We start from the raw sequence: 19,635 nt of genomic DNA, 5'->3' as shown, positions 1-19,635 counted from the left end.
CGCGCGTTTCGTCCTATTTGGGACTCGTCAACTGGATGTACCTGCATATCAGAGTTGATGTTCACTCTGGGACTCGAACCCAGTACACTTCAGCCAATGAGTCCTGATAGCCACTTGCTTGTGCAATGGGGTGAAGTTTAAATTCACTTAGTATCGTTTTGTTTGAATCTTCCCATTGATGTTTTAGGACTACAAATGGTCAGTCTCTAATTGGCATATATGCTTACTGTGCGTATTGCCAGCTGACGAGTCCCAAATAGGACGAAACGCGCGTCAAACTGGATTCCACTGCTAGCCACTATCTATCTTTGCTTACCATGTCTATATCCTGTTTAATTTTACAGATAAATCAATGGTAATGAAGATATATTTTACCGAGTATTGTTTTTGATAGAGATCGATTTGTAAATGTATACGTAGAACGAGCAACTGAAATGTTAGAGACCAAAGTGAGAAATGGTATGGATGGGTAAGTAGTTGTGCATTTTCAGTCAAATCAATTCATTACAATAAAACAAAGTAAATAACACCATCATTTGAATTATTTCAGGTAAAAAATTCCCTTCAACAATATGTTACACTACAGACGAACAAGAAGGTACAAGTATTTATAAACAGTTGTCTACGCAAGATACTCAACATTCACTGGCCGGATACTATCAGCAACAGCGTTTTATGGGAGAGGACAAACCAGCTTCCATTTGAAGAGGAAATTAGGAAAAGACGTTGAAAGTGGATCGGACATACATTAAGGAAATAACAAATGTGCATTACAAGGCAATCCCTCACTTGGAATCCGGAAGGGAAGCGGAAAAGAGGAAGTCCAAAGAACACATTACGTCGGGAGATTGAAGCGGGTATGAAAAGGATGAATAACAATTGGAAAGAACTGGAAAGGAAGGCTCCGGACAGAATTGGATGGAGAATGATGGTGAGCGGCCTATGTCCCTCCACGAGGAGTAACAGGCGTAAGTAAGTAAGTAACAGACGAACTCAGTTTTGATTGTGATATATACAGATTTATTCAATATCACTAAAACCTATCACACTACGATAATTCAAATGAGATCCAATATTCAAATACTTTAATTGAACAAGAACACAGTTGTTGATTGTTTACTGTGGTGGAGAAGATTTGTAGCTCCGATGGATGATCTTGGTGCAGTTTTGTCCTCTGAGCTGGACGACATCATCAGCACGAACTTCAAGTGGAAGTCAAGTGTTCGAATTTCTCCATATATGACTCACAGCTTGTCCTGTAGACTTCGATCTTGATTGATTATTGTTGACCTTTAACCCGTCACTGTTTACTTCTTCATTTTGAATGTATCTTCCAATGATCAACCAATCAGAAAAAATATGGTCAAATATAAGACTAAGAATCAAATCAATAGGAGATACAATCAAAATGAAGAGGTAAACAATGACGGTTTAAAGGTCAACAATAATCAATCTAGATCGAAGTCTACAGAACACGTTGCGAGTCATATATGAAGAAATTCGAACACTTGACTTCTACCTGAAGTTTGTGCTGATTATGTCATTCAGAATAACGATGAAAGCTCCACGACCAAACTATCTAGCTTAGAGAACAAAACTGCACCAGGATGTTTACTGTTAATGATTAATGTTTAGTTATGATTTTTTTTCTATGACATACATTGTAATGTCAAGCCCACAAGAGTAATTCTAGCTTCCGTACAGACTAGTTTATTCATTCTATTCAAGTCACATATTAACCCTGTTAGTAATTCGCTTATTAACCTTAACTGTTTTTATATGAGCGTATGCATGTGCATTGCCTATTCTACTCATCATTTGTCTTCCTAACTATAGATACTAAGTCATCCTTGTTCAAGTCGAGTTGGCTCACTCGCCTTCTCTGCTCAGCTTCGGTTTTTTACTTATTTATTGTGAATGCCTATCTGGATAATGGAATGCTTGAAATAAATTTATCCAATGCAACCCGTATTTAGCTTCTTATTACCGCGGTCACACAAACGGGTTTAGTCTAAGTAATATACGGAATTAAATGGAAGATTTATGTTCATAACATACTCATACATTCGTCCAAATCGGAATCAGTTCATGGCCCTACAAAAAAATAATAAACAGTTTGCCCTTCACTTACTCATTGCAGACATGAAAGAATCATGTAATTGAAATGTCATAATAGGAGTTTCTAATTGTCGAATAAAACTTTTCAATGCACCAGTTAAAACGCATAATTCATAATTTGACAAAGTTGCCTTGGATATTCCTGATGGAGCTTGAGAGATATGCATTAAAATTAAAGAATAATAAGATGTCAGAAGGGGTTTTGTGGAGATTTTAGTAATTTTATAGTTGTAGTCATGAGCCAATTGCAGCTAAATAACCATGGAAAACATGGAAGCATTGGACAGCAGTTTCGTCCTGTTGTGGGACTCCTTAGCAGTGCGCATCCACGATCCCGCCTTGCGAAATTCGAACCCAGGACCTATCAGTCTCGCTCGAATGCGCTTAGCCTCTAGAACCACTAAGTCGGGATCGTGGATGCGCACTGCTGAGGAGTCCCATAATAGGACGAAACATCCATCAAGTGCTTCCAGGTTTTCCATGGTGGTCTAGCTTCAATTGACTCATGATTTCAACTATAAAATAATTAAACCATAAAACTAGAAATATTTTGATTTCTCTTTTTTACGAACAATGACCCAAATGTATACGTGAATCAGTGGCCTAGATATACTCGAATATCAAATAATTATTTATACAATTACATTTGACTGAATCTAGTTTGATTGAAGAAGTAATGAACTAACTATACATCAATCTTTCACATATCAATAAGGTAAATAGTAAACTATTAAACAATTGAATAATCCCCTCTTCATCTGCCTTATATTTGCGTTATCTATCTCTATCACTATGAAACAATTAGTAATGAAGCTCTAAGATGAGGCTTTGTATTAGTTGAAAATAATTTACAAAACTCAAAAGAGTGATATGTTCATAGCCCCCAAATACCTTAATATGGCCAAGAGTGGGGAGAGCCCGCCCACCCTCTCCAAATCCTCTCACACGGCCACGGGTATACAGCCTCTGTCAGGAAAGTCCTACTCATTGCTTTCTCGTGGCGGAGGTGTTGTTTACGAAATCGAGAGGCAGTATCATAGCCCTCATACAATTTAATGAAATGATATGTTCACAGAGATTAAGCTATGTTTTACTAAGCTCTGTAATCAGTTGATATTAAACAATCTTTTCAGTAGGACTTAAATGTTTACACTATAACCAGTAACTAGATAGTAATCAGCCCCCAAATGCCCTGCTACGTCTGAGAGTGGGGAGAGTCCGCTCTCCCTCTCGAAATGCTCTCACATGGCCACGCGTATATATCCTCTGTCAGGGAAATCCTACTCACTGCCTTCTCACAGTGGCATTACTGTTGTTTACCAAATTGAGAGGACGAAAAGCCAATGTACGGCGCTTTAATCGGGTTGGTGGACACTAAGAGTCCACCTAGGGGAGTTGGAAAACCCTGATTCCAAACCAATGGTACACATGGGTTCCAGTATCCTAAGGGAACAAATGGCGTATCAATCAATCGTTGGTCACCGGCTTCCATGCAACTGCATCTCCTCACGATGCTCCTGCACTGCCTTGTGGATCAGACCTTTAGGTCAAAGGCTCCGTGTGTGGTCCCCTAAGTAAACCACCTGCTTCAGTTTGGGCACGTGGGCAGTATCACAGCCCTCACATAAATCAAATGAGATTTGTGCGGCGCATATGTATCTGGTGCTTCCTTGTACCAATATTTATGTTTAAATAATAATAATAATAAGATAGTAATCAAGTACTGTTTTTAAGTAGTAATTGACTTCTATCAAGTACATTTATAATGTAACCCAAATCAATACGAGTTGATATATCAGTGTTTAAGCTAGCGAATGAGATTCGATTTGATCTAGTCAATGAAAGAGATTTAAGTTAAAGTCAACTTAACCAATATAAGACTAATCATTTCACAGCCTATATGTGGTTCATTCAAAACTAAAGCCGAAATTCTCATGTGTATGAATCACGTATACTTTCATACAATAACAAACAAAAGTTATACATACCGACTAACTGAGTTAACAATTAATTCAAATAAATAACACGATCAGTCAAAATTAGCAGAGATTAGAAAAAGTAAGGCAGTTAGTATCTGAATATACATTTGTCATGTGGAAGAAGATTAGAGTAAGGTTGAGCTTATATAACAATCCTAAAGGGAATTATTATTCGTATTTTATATTGAAAAATTATTTAACGCCTGAATTATTGGATTTTTATATGCACCTAATTAAAAGCTTTCAGTATAGGTTTGTCGAGACTATTACGTTTTTGATCGAGATCATGAATTGATTGATGTTAGACCACCATTGGAAACCTGAAAGCACTGGATAGCTATTTTGTCTTAGTATGGGACTCCCCAGCAATGCGCATCCACGACCCCACTCGTAGGATTCGGAACCAGGACCTTCGGTTTCATGGACACACACCTAACCTCTGGACCACTGAGCCGGTATCCAATGGTGTTAATATCTAACCTCAACTAGTCCACGAAATTGAGCGACGATTTTCTATTGTATTGAGGTAAATACCTGTGTCTACCTGTCATGGATTAGCTCCACTTGTCAAGATTTCTCACTAGAACTCCAAGAATTCCCTCACGAAGCTAGTCACTAATGAGTAAATAGTAATTATCATTTAGTTTGATTCATAAACCATTTATCATTAATAATTTTTCACCGTTGTGACATTTTTGAGTTATTTATGACTGAATTGTGTATGTAAAGTAATTTCCTATTTGTGTTGCTCAGAAATCAGTTATTTGAGGTATATTATTATATGAATTCTGAGCCATAAACAACGGTACATATGGAGATTATATCTAATTTCTAACTTTGTTTTCTGATTGGGTAATGGGGTTGGTAAGAGGAGCTCGATGACTGATAAACGCTAAGGGTCTTCGGTTATGGTTCATTAACCAGTATCATTGGTAAAACAGAAAAACATTAGCGACATAGAAAATAAAAGCGAATAAATCAATAAGCAAACTAATGACTACAACTGTTTTCATAATACGCGAGTCCCTCAATAAAAGTGAGAAAAATCAGTCGCTCTTGAGGATACAGAAACACTATGCACGCTATCCTCAAACAGCATTAAATTATTAGATCCACCTCACAATCTTAAAAACCATATTCACGTTTTCATTAAAATTTTAGTTAAATTCTGTCCAAGTAAATCGTATTCTACAGTAGGTGTCCTACAATACAGTACAGACAGGGATTCAGCGACGTAGATGTATTCACTTTTTATCAAACTTTAAATTACAAGCTTAGCATAATCTTAAATATTATGATCATTGTTATATGATTTGTGCATTTCTAACTAAATCTCATTTCGAGTTCTGCATGCGGGATCGTGGATGCACACTGCTGAGGAGTCTCATAGTAGGACGAAACAGCCATCCAGTGTTTCCAGGTTCTGAATGGTGGTCCATCTTAGATTGAACTCATGAATTCAACTGTAAAAATACATTTCATAGATCTATTTTCCGCTGTCACATAAATTAAAATGAAGTTTTGATTTTGATTTGATAATAGCTGGAGAACCATTGAAAAATTAGGGAAGCGGTTTTTTGAGATAATAATAATCATATGCTCACTAGTGACTGACTTCGAGAGGTAAATCCTGGAGTTAGAGTGAGAAGCAGTGACCAGTGGAGTTCAAACCACATCTGTTGTGAGATATCAACTTACTGAAGACGATTGGTGAACGGTTGCTCAAAACTTCGTGGATTGGTTGAAGTTAGACATTAACACCATTAGATGCCGGCTCAGTGGTCTATCGATTAAGTGCTCTGGCGTGAGACTGGTAGGTCCTAGGTTCGAATCTCGCGAGGCGAGGTCGTGGATGCGCACTGCTAAGGAGTCCCACAATAGGACATAACGGCCGTTCCTGGTGGTCTAGCTTCAATTGACTCACGCTTTCAACTATGAAAATTAGGAAGCATTGAACAGTTGTTTCTTGTCTTATTGTACGCTGCTTTAAAAGTTCGAAGCAATGACTCTGCCAAGTGTTGCATGCATTAAAGTTGGATGTAGTATTACGTGACATTCTCAGACTACAGAGTTGAAATATAAATGTTTCACATTTTCAAGAGCAGTCACTTTGAAGCATCATAAGATGAAGACTATCAAGCTATTCATGGTATTTCCTTAAAGCCTCTTACATAATTGAACTTCATCCTAAAAATTCTCATTTTCTAGCTACTTTTTCGTGATGCGAATGTGAAATGTGATAAATTGGACTGATATACATTTATGCTAATCATTAACAAGTCGATTACGACAACGGATTTTAAAACTTACATAGTGCTTGTTTAATCAAACTGGCAACTTTAGATTTCACCCCACATGTTCTATAGATTCCTTCAACTTGAATACCTGAAAGAAAGGAAGAAAAACTGAGAATACAATAAAATTTGTTTACAAAGTTAATTAAAACAAGTAGCGTATCAGTTAAGAGATAATTTTTCAATAAAGTTTAGAATCAGATCTTGTGATTTACATACAAATCACTAGAAATTTGCAACGATGGTCTATAGGTATTCCATAATTACCAAAAGTTATTTATACGGTGTTTTTGAGTATGTGGGAAAGAGAGAGGTTTAAAGATACCAGGGGTTAAGCGTTTGCGCGCAAGAACAAAGGTCCTAGGTTCGAGTGCCGTATATGGGATCGTAGATGCGCAATGCTGAAGCGTCTCACACTAAAACTAAATGACCACCCAGTGCTTCCGTGTTTGCAATGGTTGTCCAACGTTGATTGGTTCATGATCTCAATCTGAAGATACTATCCGACTACTCTGATCAAGATAGCTGAGGAGTGGTTTTCATATCTGTTACTGAACAACAGAAAGTTAAATGTTTGAAACTTAAAACCAGAACCTAAAAGATAAACCGCGACGAGTGATAGTGTTTAATGAAATATTATTTTAATTGAATAACTAAATGTTTAATTTTTGGAGCAGTGATCGACTGGATCATGAAGACGTCAACATCTGGAGGAAATCGCGGGATACAGTGGACAGCTAGGATGCAGCTTGACGATCTAGACTTCGCAGATGATCTGGCTCTTCTATCACACACGCAACAACAAATGCAGGAGAAACGACCAGTGTAGCAGCAGCCTCAGCAGCAGTAAATCTCAATATAAACAAAGGGAAAAGCATGACTCTCCAATACAATACAACATGCACCAATCGAATTACACTTCACGGAGAAGCTTTGGAGGATGTGAAAAACTTTACATATCTGGGCGACATCATTGATGAACACGGTGGATCTGATGCATATGCGAAGGCGTGAATCGGCAAAGCAAGAGAAGCATATTTACAACTAAAAATCATCTGGAACTCAAAACAATTGCCAACCAACACTACATTCAGAATTTTCAATACAAATGTCAAGACAGTTATACTGTATGGGGCGGAGACGTGGAGAACTACGAAAGACATCATCCAGAAGATACAGTGTTTATCAACAGTTCTTTATTCTAAATACTACTAATCTGTTGGCCAGACACTATCAGAAACATTCTACTGTGGGAGAGAACAAACCAGATTCCAGCGGAGGAAGAAATCAGGAAGAAGCACTGGAAGTGGATAGGACACACATTGAGAAAATAACCCAACTGCGTCACAACGCAAGCTCTCACATGGAATCCTGAAGGCCAAAGGAGAAGAGGAAAACGAAAGCACACATTACTCCGAGAAATGGAAACAGATATGAGAAGAATAAACAACAACTGGATAGAACTAGAAAGGAAGGCCCAGGGCAGAGTGGGTTGGAGAGTGCCGGTCGGCGGTCTATGCTCCATTGGGAGTAACAAGCGTAAGTAAGTAAATTAGTTAACAGTTTTTCTTAAAAAGTGAAGCTTGGAGGTAAGCACATGAACTTATGCTTTGCAAATGAGATACATAAAAGTAACGTAACTTCTGGGATTGTATGAGCAAGGATTTGTATCGAACCAAAGGTCTGAAGAGTAAAGGAACAAAAATATGTGTAGCTATGTGATCTGTCCAATAAATATGCAGATGGAGGTTAGGAAAAGTCTCTTTGAATAAATTTACGGTCTATCATTTCTATCCACTTTGAAAATGACTCCTTGTGTGTGTCAATCAATCGATCCTATCTCTATTTTCATTTATTAAAAAATCTCTGAAAATCATCAGAAATTAACCTCTTCAACTACCTCAATATTTAAGGTGTTGTCAATGCCATATCTTCCAAGTGCCACCTTCTCATGACCCTTTCATATTTTGACACCAGAAAGAAATCTCAAGTAAAATAAAGTATAATGAACTGAAAGGATGATCTAGAGTGATAAATCAATTACCTTAAACTTCCATTGATGCAACACAGACTGATCTTAATTAGGCAACCTTTAGTTACTTTCTCACATAAAAACGTTAGTAATGCAGTTCACATATATTTTGGATAGGTAATGCATCACTGAATGACTCGGTATACAATATTTAGACATCCCTTAAGCTACTAAACACCAAGTGCAAGAAGCAAAATTATGAATGAGAAAAAGACCTAGCGACCATTATATATTTTCCAAATGTAACCATGGTCATACTTCAATAATATTGACTATCTACACGTAAATACCTGCGCATTTCTATTCACTTCAATATTAAACTATCTACAACTTAGATAAAGATCATATGACTACACATCACAAGTTAACCGACTAATTAACCAAGTATTCCTGATATGGACTTAACTGACGTATGAACAGAATGTAAATGATCATGATATTCACATCCTTCATAAATAGATGAATGTCAGTATACAACATACATTGAATAGTTAATGTAAGGTCATTATAATTAAGACAAAACAAGATATTGTCTTTTCTAATCAGCCAATAAGAATGAAGTAAACGACTCATTTAAACAACACAAATATACGTACCATTTTTTTCGATGGCATGAATTAAATTTTGTAGAAATTCATAACTTTTATCGTTTAATTGAACTAGAAAAGGAAAGGTGGAAAAAACCAAAATAATAAAGACTTTAGACAAAATGAGAAAGTGGATAACTGAGTAGATGTAGAAGATAAGACTTGATAATGAGAGATAATTGGTAGAAAATTACTGACCTGAAATGATAGTGGTTAGAAGTGGAATCCAGGACGCGCGTTTCATCCTAATTGAAACTCGTCAGCTGGATATACCTGTATCCTAGAGTTGACGTGACTGAAAGTAATATCGAGGCAATTCGCACAGGATGCATATATGCCAATAAGAGACTGATCAATAGTAGTCCTAAATATCAATGGGAAGATTCAAGCAGCCAATACAAAAATGGAGTACCATTGACCTAGGCTTTATGTTAGCTTAAGAAAAGCACATCAGCAATCTTGAAAGAAATGTTGTTCCACGCTGGATTGAGAATCACGCAAATCTGTACTGTCACGAAATTGAGACGTTACTACTCACTTACTAGTGCTACGACTTACCTGCTACAAAACTAAAACATTCATACTAAACGATCGCTTGAAAATAATCACTCCAAGATGTTTATTGCTGATTGGATTGCTTACTCGTCCTAAGGTGACATATCAAACACAGACAAATGGCAGAGCATCAGTGACTTATGCATTTCATATTTAGTGTAATTCTCAAACAGATGTTTATATGCGGCTTTTCTAAGCGGTATCACTCAAAGCTTCAAGTGACCAACACCAACAAACAACAGTGGCATTGGTGATTGATATTTTGCTGCTATACGCCGATCGATAGCAAGCAAAACAGTTTAGTTCCCGTTAATAACCTGTATATGATCTACCGACCAAGTTGAGTTCTTCCACAATCAAAATTTGACTAATAGGTCCAAGTCAATAAACGAAAACCGTATACAGAGCCTTTCCAGACTAAAACCTCAATATAACTTTCGGCTAGTTTTAAAGGTAGAATGACCAATCCAGTTCTTCAATTCAATAATGAAAAACCATATGCCGTAATAATAATTAAGCTTTAATCAATATCTGAATACGAGTTCTTTGAAAAAGTCGAGCAGTTGTCTAGTTTTTTGATAACCAGTTAGTATACATAAGAACTGGAAAACATATCATTGATCATGGTAAGCAAAGATGGATATTGGCTAGCAGTGGAATCCACGACGCGCGTTTCGTCCGATTTGGGACCGAGTGGATAACACGATGGCGTTTGAAGCGAAAGGTACTGGGTTCGAGTCCTAGAATGAACATCAACTCCTAGATGCAGGTACATCCAGTTGACGAGTCCCGAATAGGAGGAAACGCGCGTCAAACTGGATTCCACTGCTAGCCACTATCCATCTTTACTTACCATGCTTGTGAATTTAGACTATATCGAGGCAATACACACAGTATGCACATATGCCAATAAGAGACTGACCAGTTGCAGTCCTAAAACATCAATGGGAAGATCCAAACAAACAATACTAAGTAAATATCATTGATCATATTGAATTCATCACATTCACAGTGAAATTTTGATTCACCTATGAAAACAATTGATTTCCAACTACCAAATGACAGATTCCAACCTTGATCTATCGAAGATGATATATTATTTAAGTACGAATAAGTCGAGTTAATTTGGAACGAAATGAATTAACTTTCTTTTTTTATTGAGATCATGAACTTATCAATTTAAGACCACCACTGAGAACCCGGAAGTACTGGATGGTCGTTTCGTCCTAGTATGAGACTATTCAGCAATAGACATCGACTATCCTGAACACGGGACTCGAACCTAAGAAATTGAGTCTCACATGAACGCTTAACCTCCAGACCAATGAGCCGGCATTTAACGGTGTTAATGTCTGACTTCAACCAATCCACGATATTGTGCGACCATTCTCAATTTTCTTCAGTGAGTAACTGCCTCACACCCGACACAGTTGAACTCCGCCAGTCACGACATATCACTAGAAATATGAGAATTACCTTTCGAAGCTAGTCACTATTGTGCACATGATTTTCATTTCAACATAACACATCATTGAAATACAAAACATGAATCGACTAACACACCTATACATAATGCATATCTATAGTAGCTAAACTAAAAACATGATAAATGAAATGTTTAAACGACAGACTACATTATCGATATGCCTGGAAAACAAACTAATGAATGAATAGAACCAATTTTTTCGTTTAAGTTTATGCAAATTTCAACTATGGTTTTCACTAAGTCAGTTAAGTGATTGACGATTATACACATAAATGTATGAATAGCTGATATAGTATGGTGATTGACTCAATTATTAAATGAATAGTACTAATCGATTATTCATACTGTTGTATTTGGCATGAGGTTCGAACCACAATTATTTATTTATTTAAACACATACATATTGGCACAAAGGGCACCAGATACATATGCGCCACACAAGATAATGAGAATGGGAGGAGAAAGGGGGAAGATGCGTATATATAAAAAAAGAAAAAAAGGATGAAAAAAAGAGAAGAGTAATGATGGGGGAAACTGAAATGTACAACCAGAAGAACTCTCTCAGTTAAGAAAGTTATAATCACTCTTTATGAAGAAAGTAAAAGAAGGTTACAGCGGGTTCGCCACTGGCTTCTATTCTGAGCCATATCTGATAACGTCTCTAGCCACTGTGTTGCACCATCTCTCGGACCCCAGCCAAGGAGCCGTGAACGTATGTGAACGTATGTGTACACCCGAACACTTTATTTGAGCTTCATATGTTCTGGGCTCTTGATAAATCCTCATGAAATCGTAACCATTGAAGCTCAATAGTGTCGGGAATGATATAATCATCATCACTTGCATTGGATGATTGTTGAGTTACATCCTCAGTTAATTAAAGTCAGGAATGCGAAAAATTGGACTTCAACTCAACAGTTTAAAGGTAACACATTAGTTATGATACCAGATCTTAGGTACAACAACTTGACTGGTCACGAATTCGCGCTGCTTAAGAGTCTCAGCATGATACATAAAAGTTGTCAAGGGCGCCATGGTTTATCACTAGTACACCAACTGATTTTAATATTGACGATGAAAACTGATACAAATTAGTCTCAATAATGTACCTTAGTCATAATAGAATTATAATCAGTTGGAAACTTAATATCAGTTATATACAGTTCTATCAGAAATTTAGTTGAATATCGTTATACCAACAACCAGTCAATGTGCACTTCGAAAAAGCACTTACTATTATCTGATTCCTGGAGGCAAACACGTCTATCTTCGTAAATCTAATACAAGACGAAAGAAATTAAAAAAAAGTACTTGAATATCGAAAAGACTTGCTGACGACATCATACAGATGATTTTTGAATGAAGTACAAACAGTATCATTAATAAAGAAATTAAAGGACTGACGAAAGTAGTTTCATAATACAATTGTAAAACTACGGGAAGAAAAACTCGAACGCTTAAGAGAACATTAGACAGTGAAATATACAAGAGACACGTCAGCTAACTTCGTATTGAGAAATGATATTTCCTACAGACTCGTATGATGGATAAATATGCAGTGGTAATTTGAGTTGAAACCTTAATACTAAATAATGTGTATAAAGTATTACATCTTTCAGGTTAGTAATACCAATGATAATATAAATGATTTACCTTAACGGTACCTACGAAGTATTACTCATGTATTGTGTAACGACCTAATGACCATTGTAGTGGTTAGGCACAGGGTACTAAATAGAGATGGCAAATTATTTGATGGGATTATGAATGTTTATTAATCGACGTAGTAAGGACATCACAGCCTACCTCAACATGCAGTGTTGCCTGAAGAACCAGCTGGAAGAAAGCTAAGGGTGGTCGAACCAAAACAGAGTCAGTCTAGGAAGTCATAGGCTGTTAGTCCGAGCCATGTTTATAGATGCACTTTACATCAAAACGGTGAGATAAAATCAATAAGGTGAACGGTCGTATAGTCGAAATAATAGCAGTCAGTCAGCAGTAACAATGATCAAAAGAAGTGCTGAATAAAGAGAATAGTTCGAAAATGTAGTAATACTGGAACGCGAAATTTAAGGGAAGATAAAGAATGAATGCACCATTATAACCTATTTCTAACATATTGCCTTATATCTTCAAATATCAATCACTAGTATTGTGTAGGAGTCAACTACGAAGTCTGCATCTTTCGATAAGACTAACAGTGACGATTCGATTATCTCACAGAAAGGTTTTATTTGTTTATCTACTAACTGTTAGCTATTTTTCAACCTACTATACCAGCCAGAATTACAGGTTGGGGACATGCATGGCTAAGTAACATAACCCGAAAACTATCTACTGCTTAATTTACAGGAAGCACAGTGTGAGAAAAATATTTAAATGTAATTACATGCACTTTCCAAAGAAAATTCACTTTTCTTTAGAACCCTTAATATTTTATTTTATTTAAACACATAAATATTGGTACAAGGAAGCACCACATACATATGCGCCATACAAATCTCATTCGATTTGCTTGAGGGCTGTGATACTGCCCACGTGCCCAAACTGAAGCAGGTGGTTTTCTTAGGGGAACACACCCGGAGCCTTTAACCGAAAGATCTGATCCACAAGGCAGTGCAGGAGCATCGTGAGATGCATTCCCATGGTAGCCGGTGGTCAACGATTGATTGATACGCCATTTGTTCCCTCAGGATACTGGAACCCATGTGTACCATTGGTTTGGAATGAGGGTTTTCCAACTCCCCTAGGTGGATCCTCTATGTCCACCAACCCGGTTAAAGCGCCGTACATTGGCTTTTCGTCCTCTCAATTTGGTAAACAACAGTAATGCCACTGTGAGAAGGCAGTGAGTAGGACTTCCCTGACAGAGGCTATATATTCGCTGGCCATGTGAGAGCATTTCGAGAGGGAGAGCGGACGCTCCCCACTCTCGGCCGTACCAGGGCATTTGGGGGCAGAACCCTTAATAAGTAATTTTTAAAAAATCAAGTAACTTACTGGCTCTTTTCCATCCATTACAAGAAGCCATTCATGAAGATCATCCAAGCATTGTGCTTGTAAAGTAAGTGGAGTAGATCTGTTAGTATAAATAAAATAAAAACAATGGCAAGATACAACATGTATAGTTAAATAAGTAACAACAAGAAGCTTGATCAAATCAAAGTATAATATTGTGATGGACAAACCAGATTTAAGATAGCCATTTCTGAGTTCGAACGCTAAATTTAAGATGCAGTAGGGGGAATATTCTGTATCTTATTAGAAACTAAGTAAAAACTGTTTATATTTGGTTCCTAAAATGCTGAATGACAAGAAATAACTTCTTATGGGAATTATATCTTAGAATACTTCATGTGATGCAGTGTATAGTCAGCTGGGATGTTTTCAGGTACTTTTGCTTTCCCACCCTTGATTTGTCGGATGACCGGCTATCTTGACTTCTTTGATCGTTAATGCAGTGACATCTATAGGAACGTGAGTATTTGCTGCTTTGATATGCGGTGGATCAAACGAAGTTGGTCTATTCAAGAGTACTTCAAAGTACTCTATTCACCTGTTCTTCTGTTCTTGAATCTCAGTGATTGACTTGCCTTCTTTGTTCTTGACCGGTCTCTGGTTTACTATATTTCCCTGCTATTTTCTTCGTCGTGTCATATATTTGTTAATTGCTGTTTTCTTCTTCTCCTTCCTTTCTAGAATCTTGCCCGAAGTTTCGATAGAAACACATTTCTTATGATGATTTATTTTATTTATTTATTTGAACATATAAATATTGCTACGAAGGAGTACTGAATACATATGCACCAAACAAGTCATTTGATTGTGTGGGCTATGATACTGACCGGGTGCCCAAACCGAAATAGGTGGTTTTCTTAGAGGGGCACACACGGAGCGTTTGATCTAAAGGTCTGGTCCACAAGGCAGTGGAGCATCGTAAGGAGATGCAGTCCCATGGTAGCCGGTGACCAATAATTGGTTCATACGTCATTCGTTTCATAGGGATTATGGGGCCCATGAGCATCATTGGTTTGGAATCAGGGTTTTCCAACTCTCCTAGATGGACCCTCCGTGTCTACCAACCTGGTTAAAGCGCCGGACATTCGCTTTTCGTCCTCTCAATTCCGTGAACACGCCCGCCACGAGAAGGCAGTGAGTAAGACTTTACCGGCAGTGGCTGTATGCTTCTTGCAGCACAGAACCTCCTGACATGTTGAAGTTAATGGTTTTCTGATCCCTTCCAGTTGTCTTCCATAGTAGTTTCTTCTTCTTTCAGTAGATCTTGTAAGGCATGGAACCTGTTGTTGAGGGTTATCTTGGATAGATCGAGTTTGTCAGTATGTCGCAGGAAGACTGTATTGAACCTTTGTAATGCTGTTTGTTCAGCTATCCAGTGTTTCTTTAGCTTCAACTTCATCTTGGCAACCACCAGGTAGATGGTGACCTGAAGCCATGTTAGTTCCTCTCCTGGTTCTCACATCTTCCATTGTCCTTCTGAATATTTTAGAGATGATCGATCTGGTTCTGTGTAATGAGATCCAGTGAGATCTATGTAGCTTCGTGTATGAGTTTGTGTGAGAATACTGTCACGCCTATAACCAATTTGTTGAATTCACATACATTTGCAAATCTCTACCCATTCTCATTCGTTTCTCACAGTCAGTCCATATCATCCCATTATATCTTCATATTCGGTGTTGTCCATTCCAATTTGCGAGTTTAGGTCTCCCATCAGGGTGGTGAAGTGGTTTCGTGGGCACTTCGCTATGATTGGTTGCAGCCTCGAGTACAACTGATCTTTATCGTCCTCATTGTTAGCAATGGTGAGTGCATAACATAGGATAACATTCAATGTGATCCCCTCCTTCTTCGTTTTGAATGATGCTTTGATGATCCTCGGTTCATGAGATTCCAACCCAATAAGTGCATTTCGTGCTTCATTAAACAGCATTAGAGCAACCCCTTAAGTGTGTGGAGCATTTCCCTCTTCGTGGCCGGAGTACAGAAGTATCCCTCCCGTAGATAACCTTTGTTGTCCAGCTTGGGTCCAATGGGTTTCGCTGATTCTGAGAACCGCAAAGTCATCATCATTTCTGTTGCTATTTGACTGGTCTTCGCGGTCTCCCATATTGTTCAAACGTTCCATATACCTATAAAAGTTGTTGCTCTGGTTGTTAGAAGGGAGATAGGCCTTGTGACTTTGAAAGAATCTCGGCTTACATCATGATGCGTCATAATATTTCCTTCAAATCCCAGGGCAGAATTTAAATGGTTTAATTCGTTCAATCTGATTAGTGTGTTTTTAACAAGGTTTTTTCCTAAGTGATGACGTTGTCAACCACATGCCCAACCCTCCTCCTTTGTATGGGCTAAGGACCTACAGTACCCCTAGAAGAGCGATAGACAGAGTTCGTCAAAACATGGTCAATACTTAATGAAGGGCTTGTATGAAAATCCACATACAAAAATTATCCAGAAGCACCAAATTTATCGACAATTGTAGTTCATTTCACACAAATTTGAGATGTTTATATAATTCTCATTAAAAATCATGCATCATTTTATTTTACGAAAGTAAAACCATAATAATATATATGCCCCCAAATGCCCTGATACGGCCGGGAGTGGGGAGAGTCCGCTCTCCCTCTCAAAATGCTCTCACATGGCCAGGTGTATATAGCCTCTGTCAGGGAAGTCCTACTCACTGCCTCCTCGTGGCACTATTGTTGTTTACGAAATTGAAAGGACGAAAAGCGAATGTCCGACGCTTTAATAGGGTTGGTGGACACGAAAAGTTCACCAAGGGGAGTTGGAAAACCCAGATTACAAACCAATGGTGCACATAGGCTCCAGTTTCCTGATGAAGCAAATGGCGTATGAATAAATCGTTGGTTGGTCACCGGCTATTATGGGACTGCATCTCTTGACATTACTCCACTGCCCTGTGGATCAGACCTTTAGATCAAAGGTTCAGTGTGTGCCCCTCTAAGAAAACCACCTGCTTCAGTTTGGGCACCCGGGTAGTATCTCATCCCTCACACAAATCGAATAAGATTTGTGCGGCGCATATGTATCTGGTGCTTCCTTGTACCAATATTTATGTGTTTAAATAATAATTATAATAATAATAATAATAATAATAATCAATATATATTCTTACCTTCTTGATACTTCAATGTCAAAACACCAACGTCTATCAATGGAATCATTTGATCGTCGTCTACACGAGATTACATTCAATATTTCAGTATTCTTCAATGAATGAGATTTGGTCTTTTAAAAAAAATAATACAATCATAAGAAAAACATGCAAATAAATTTCTCAAACACCAGAATGTCAAACCTCTCTTCAGAAATCAGATATGTTTATCCGACTGTAGCATTTAACATGACGTAGGAATCATGGTTCTCTATCATGGTGACCTGATCGAGCTATATTGGCTGAAACCATTGTGCCTAAGGGCTTAGCTCGGTAGAAAGGTTTGTTAGAGAACAGTGAGATTACAAGCAGTAACTTAAAGTCCCAGGATAAAGCCTCACCGCTAACTGTAATGGGATGTGCGCCAGTAAGATATCTCCACTTAACAACCACCATTTTAACTGAAGCTGCATTCCCACAGTAAGCGAGGACGAAATAAAAGTCACTCTTAAAAAAGCACAACTCATACTACCCCATGAATTTCCTTCACCGTCTGTAAAGCTTTTAGAGTACGGAGCTAGCAGATTAAGTAATACAAAAAGTCTATGCGTAACTGGCCTTACGTTACTTTCCATGGAGCTCCACAGTCACACTTCTAGGTAGTCAAAACCACTCTCAATGCAGTTTCTTTCCCGGGTCGTATACAGAACATGATTCCCCTTGAATAAATGAAGTTATTTCTTAACGATTTACGTTTTAAGTACAATTCACATTAGGGGAAGGGAGCACCTAGTGTGTTTTTAAATTCAAACTATGTCATTTATACCTAGTGACAACACAAAAGAACCTTTTGTACAAATCTTAGATGTTTGAAGCAATAAAACATTGATAGATGGACATATGTTCCAAATTTAGCGCAGAAAGCTAAAATTACTATCTTGATCCTGATCGGTTCATTAAGAAAGAGTAATTTAATTTCATAGAAATGGCCGTCCAGTGCTTCCAGGTTTTCGATGATGGTCTAGCTTCAATTGACCCATGATTTCAACCATAAAACCCTTTTATAAACGCTGATCATAAAAATCTATTTTGAATCAAACGACACAATCAAATGAATAGACTTACATTATCATTATCTTGATATTGAGTATAAGGTGTAAGCTTCAATATTTTACTATTACGATTATATGTACAGAAATTTTTTGTCCAAATTGTCATAACAGCTTCTATACAAGACAAAGAGAGGGAACACAAAAGATAAAAGCTATAGGATCTAATAAAATAAAGTAATCATGGAAGAAGTGAACAAATAAATAATCACGACCGAAGGTCCTGAGTTCGAGTCCCGCGTGTGGGATCGTGAATGTGCACTGCTAAGGAGCCCCGTGCTAGGATGAAACGGCCGTCCAGTATTTCCAGGTTTTCAATGGTGGTCTATTTGGGACTCGTCAGCTGGATTTACCTGCATCTCAGAGTTGATGTTCACTCTGGCACTCGAACCCAGTACCCTCGCTTCAAACGCCATCGCGTTATCCACTCGGCCACTGAGTCCTGATAGCCACTTGCTTGTGCGATGGGGTGAAGTTTAAATTCACTTCGTATTACTTGTTTGGATCTTCCCATTGATGTTTTAGGACTGCAACTAGTCAGTCTCTTATTGGCATATGTGCATACTGTGTGTATTGCCTCGATATATCCTGAATTCACAAGCATGGTAAGCAAAGATGGATAGTCTTACGTCGTATTATGAACCTATGTGGGCTTTTTTTAAATCTCATTACTCCAGTCTAAGTTGAAAATAAATGTTTCGTGAAATGTATTTTAAAATCAAAGCTCCGCCTTTATGCTGTACTCCTTGTCTGTTATTATCACAATTTTAGGGGCCGATATCGAAGCTGCAGAAACGTGGGGAGTTGAGCCAGTTATTGACCTACTTTTGATAAAGAAGTAGACAATGACAGGTTAAAGGTCAACAATAATCAATCAAGACCTAGGTCTACTGGACAGGTTGTGAGTTATATGTGACAAAACTCGAAAACTTCACTTGCACTTGGAGTTTGTACTGATGATGTTGTTCGGAAGAACTGTGAAAGCTCCATGATGAAACCATCCAGCTCAGAGAACAAAACTCCAGCAAAAGTTAAACTACAAATATATAGATATAACTTTCAGATTAATATCCTTTAGTCAATGGAAATAATTTATTTTCATCCTTCTCATCAGAAGTTTACTGTTTATTTTAACAAATCAATCTGTTTTTGCAAGAATAATTTAGCCACAATTAGTAATTTTGATTAAGTGTATTCTAATAAATGACCAAACAAATTGACTGGTCTTGTTTTCAGTGACTTACGTGCTGATACTGATACTGTGAGAAAAGTGTAAATTATGCAAAGTCATACGAAAAAACGTATTATTTAAATATTTGCATTGACATGGTTTCCC

General features: G+C 37.6%; 1 protein-coding gene across 1 annotated transcript in view; it reads right to left on the bottom strand.

The window, feature by feature from the left end:
- The window catches only part of Smp_122680 (putative oligophrenin), a gene marked incomplete at its 5' end in the record, with an annotated part of 77,016 nt that overhangs the window by 15,650 nt on the left and 41,731 nt on the right, over positions 1-19,635 (bottom strand). Inside the window, 5 exons of the mRNA XM_018795183.1 lie at positions 2,132-2,260; positions 9,020-9,082; positions 12,286-12,328; positions 14,052-14,130; positions 17,212-17,324. Coding sequence (XP_018649521.1) covers positions 2,132-2,260; positions 9,020-9,082; positions 12,286-12,328; positions 14,052-14,130; positions 17,212-17,324 — 427 coding nt within the window. The remainder of the gene's footprint in view (positions 1-2,131; positions 2,261-9,019; positions 9,083-12,285; positions 12,329-14,051; positions 14,131-17,211; positions 17,325-19,635) is intronic.

The sequence above is a fragment of the Schistosoma mansoni genome, chromosome 1 (genome assembly GCF_000237925.1).
Source record: "Schistosoma mansoni strain Puerto Rico chromosome 1, complete genome".
NCBI classification, from domain to species: domain Eukaryota; kingdom Metazoa; phylum Platyhelminthes; class Trematoda; order Strigeidida; family Schistosomatidae; genus Schistosoma; species Schistosoma mansoni.
This window is presented reverse-complemented; position numbering and strand designations above follow the sequence as displayed.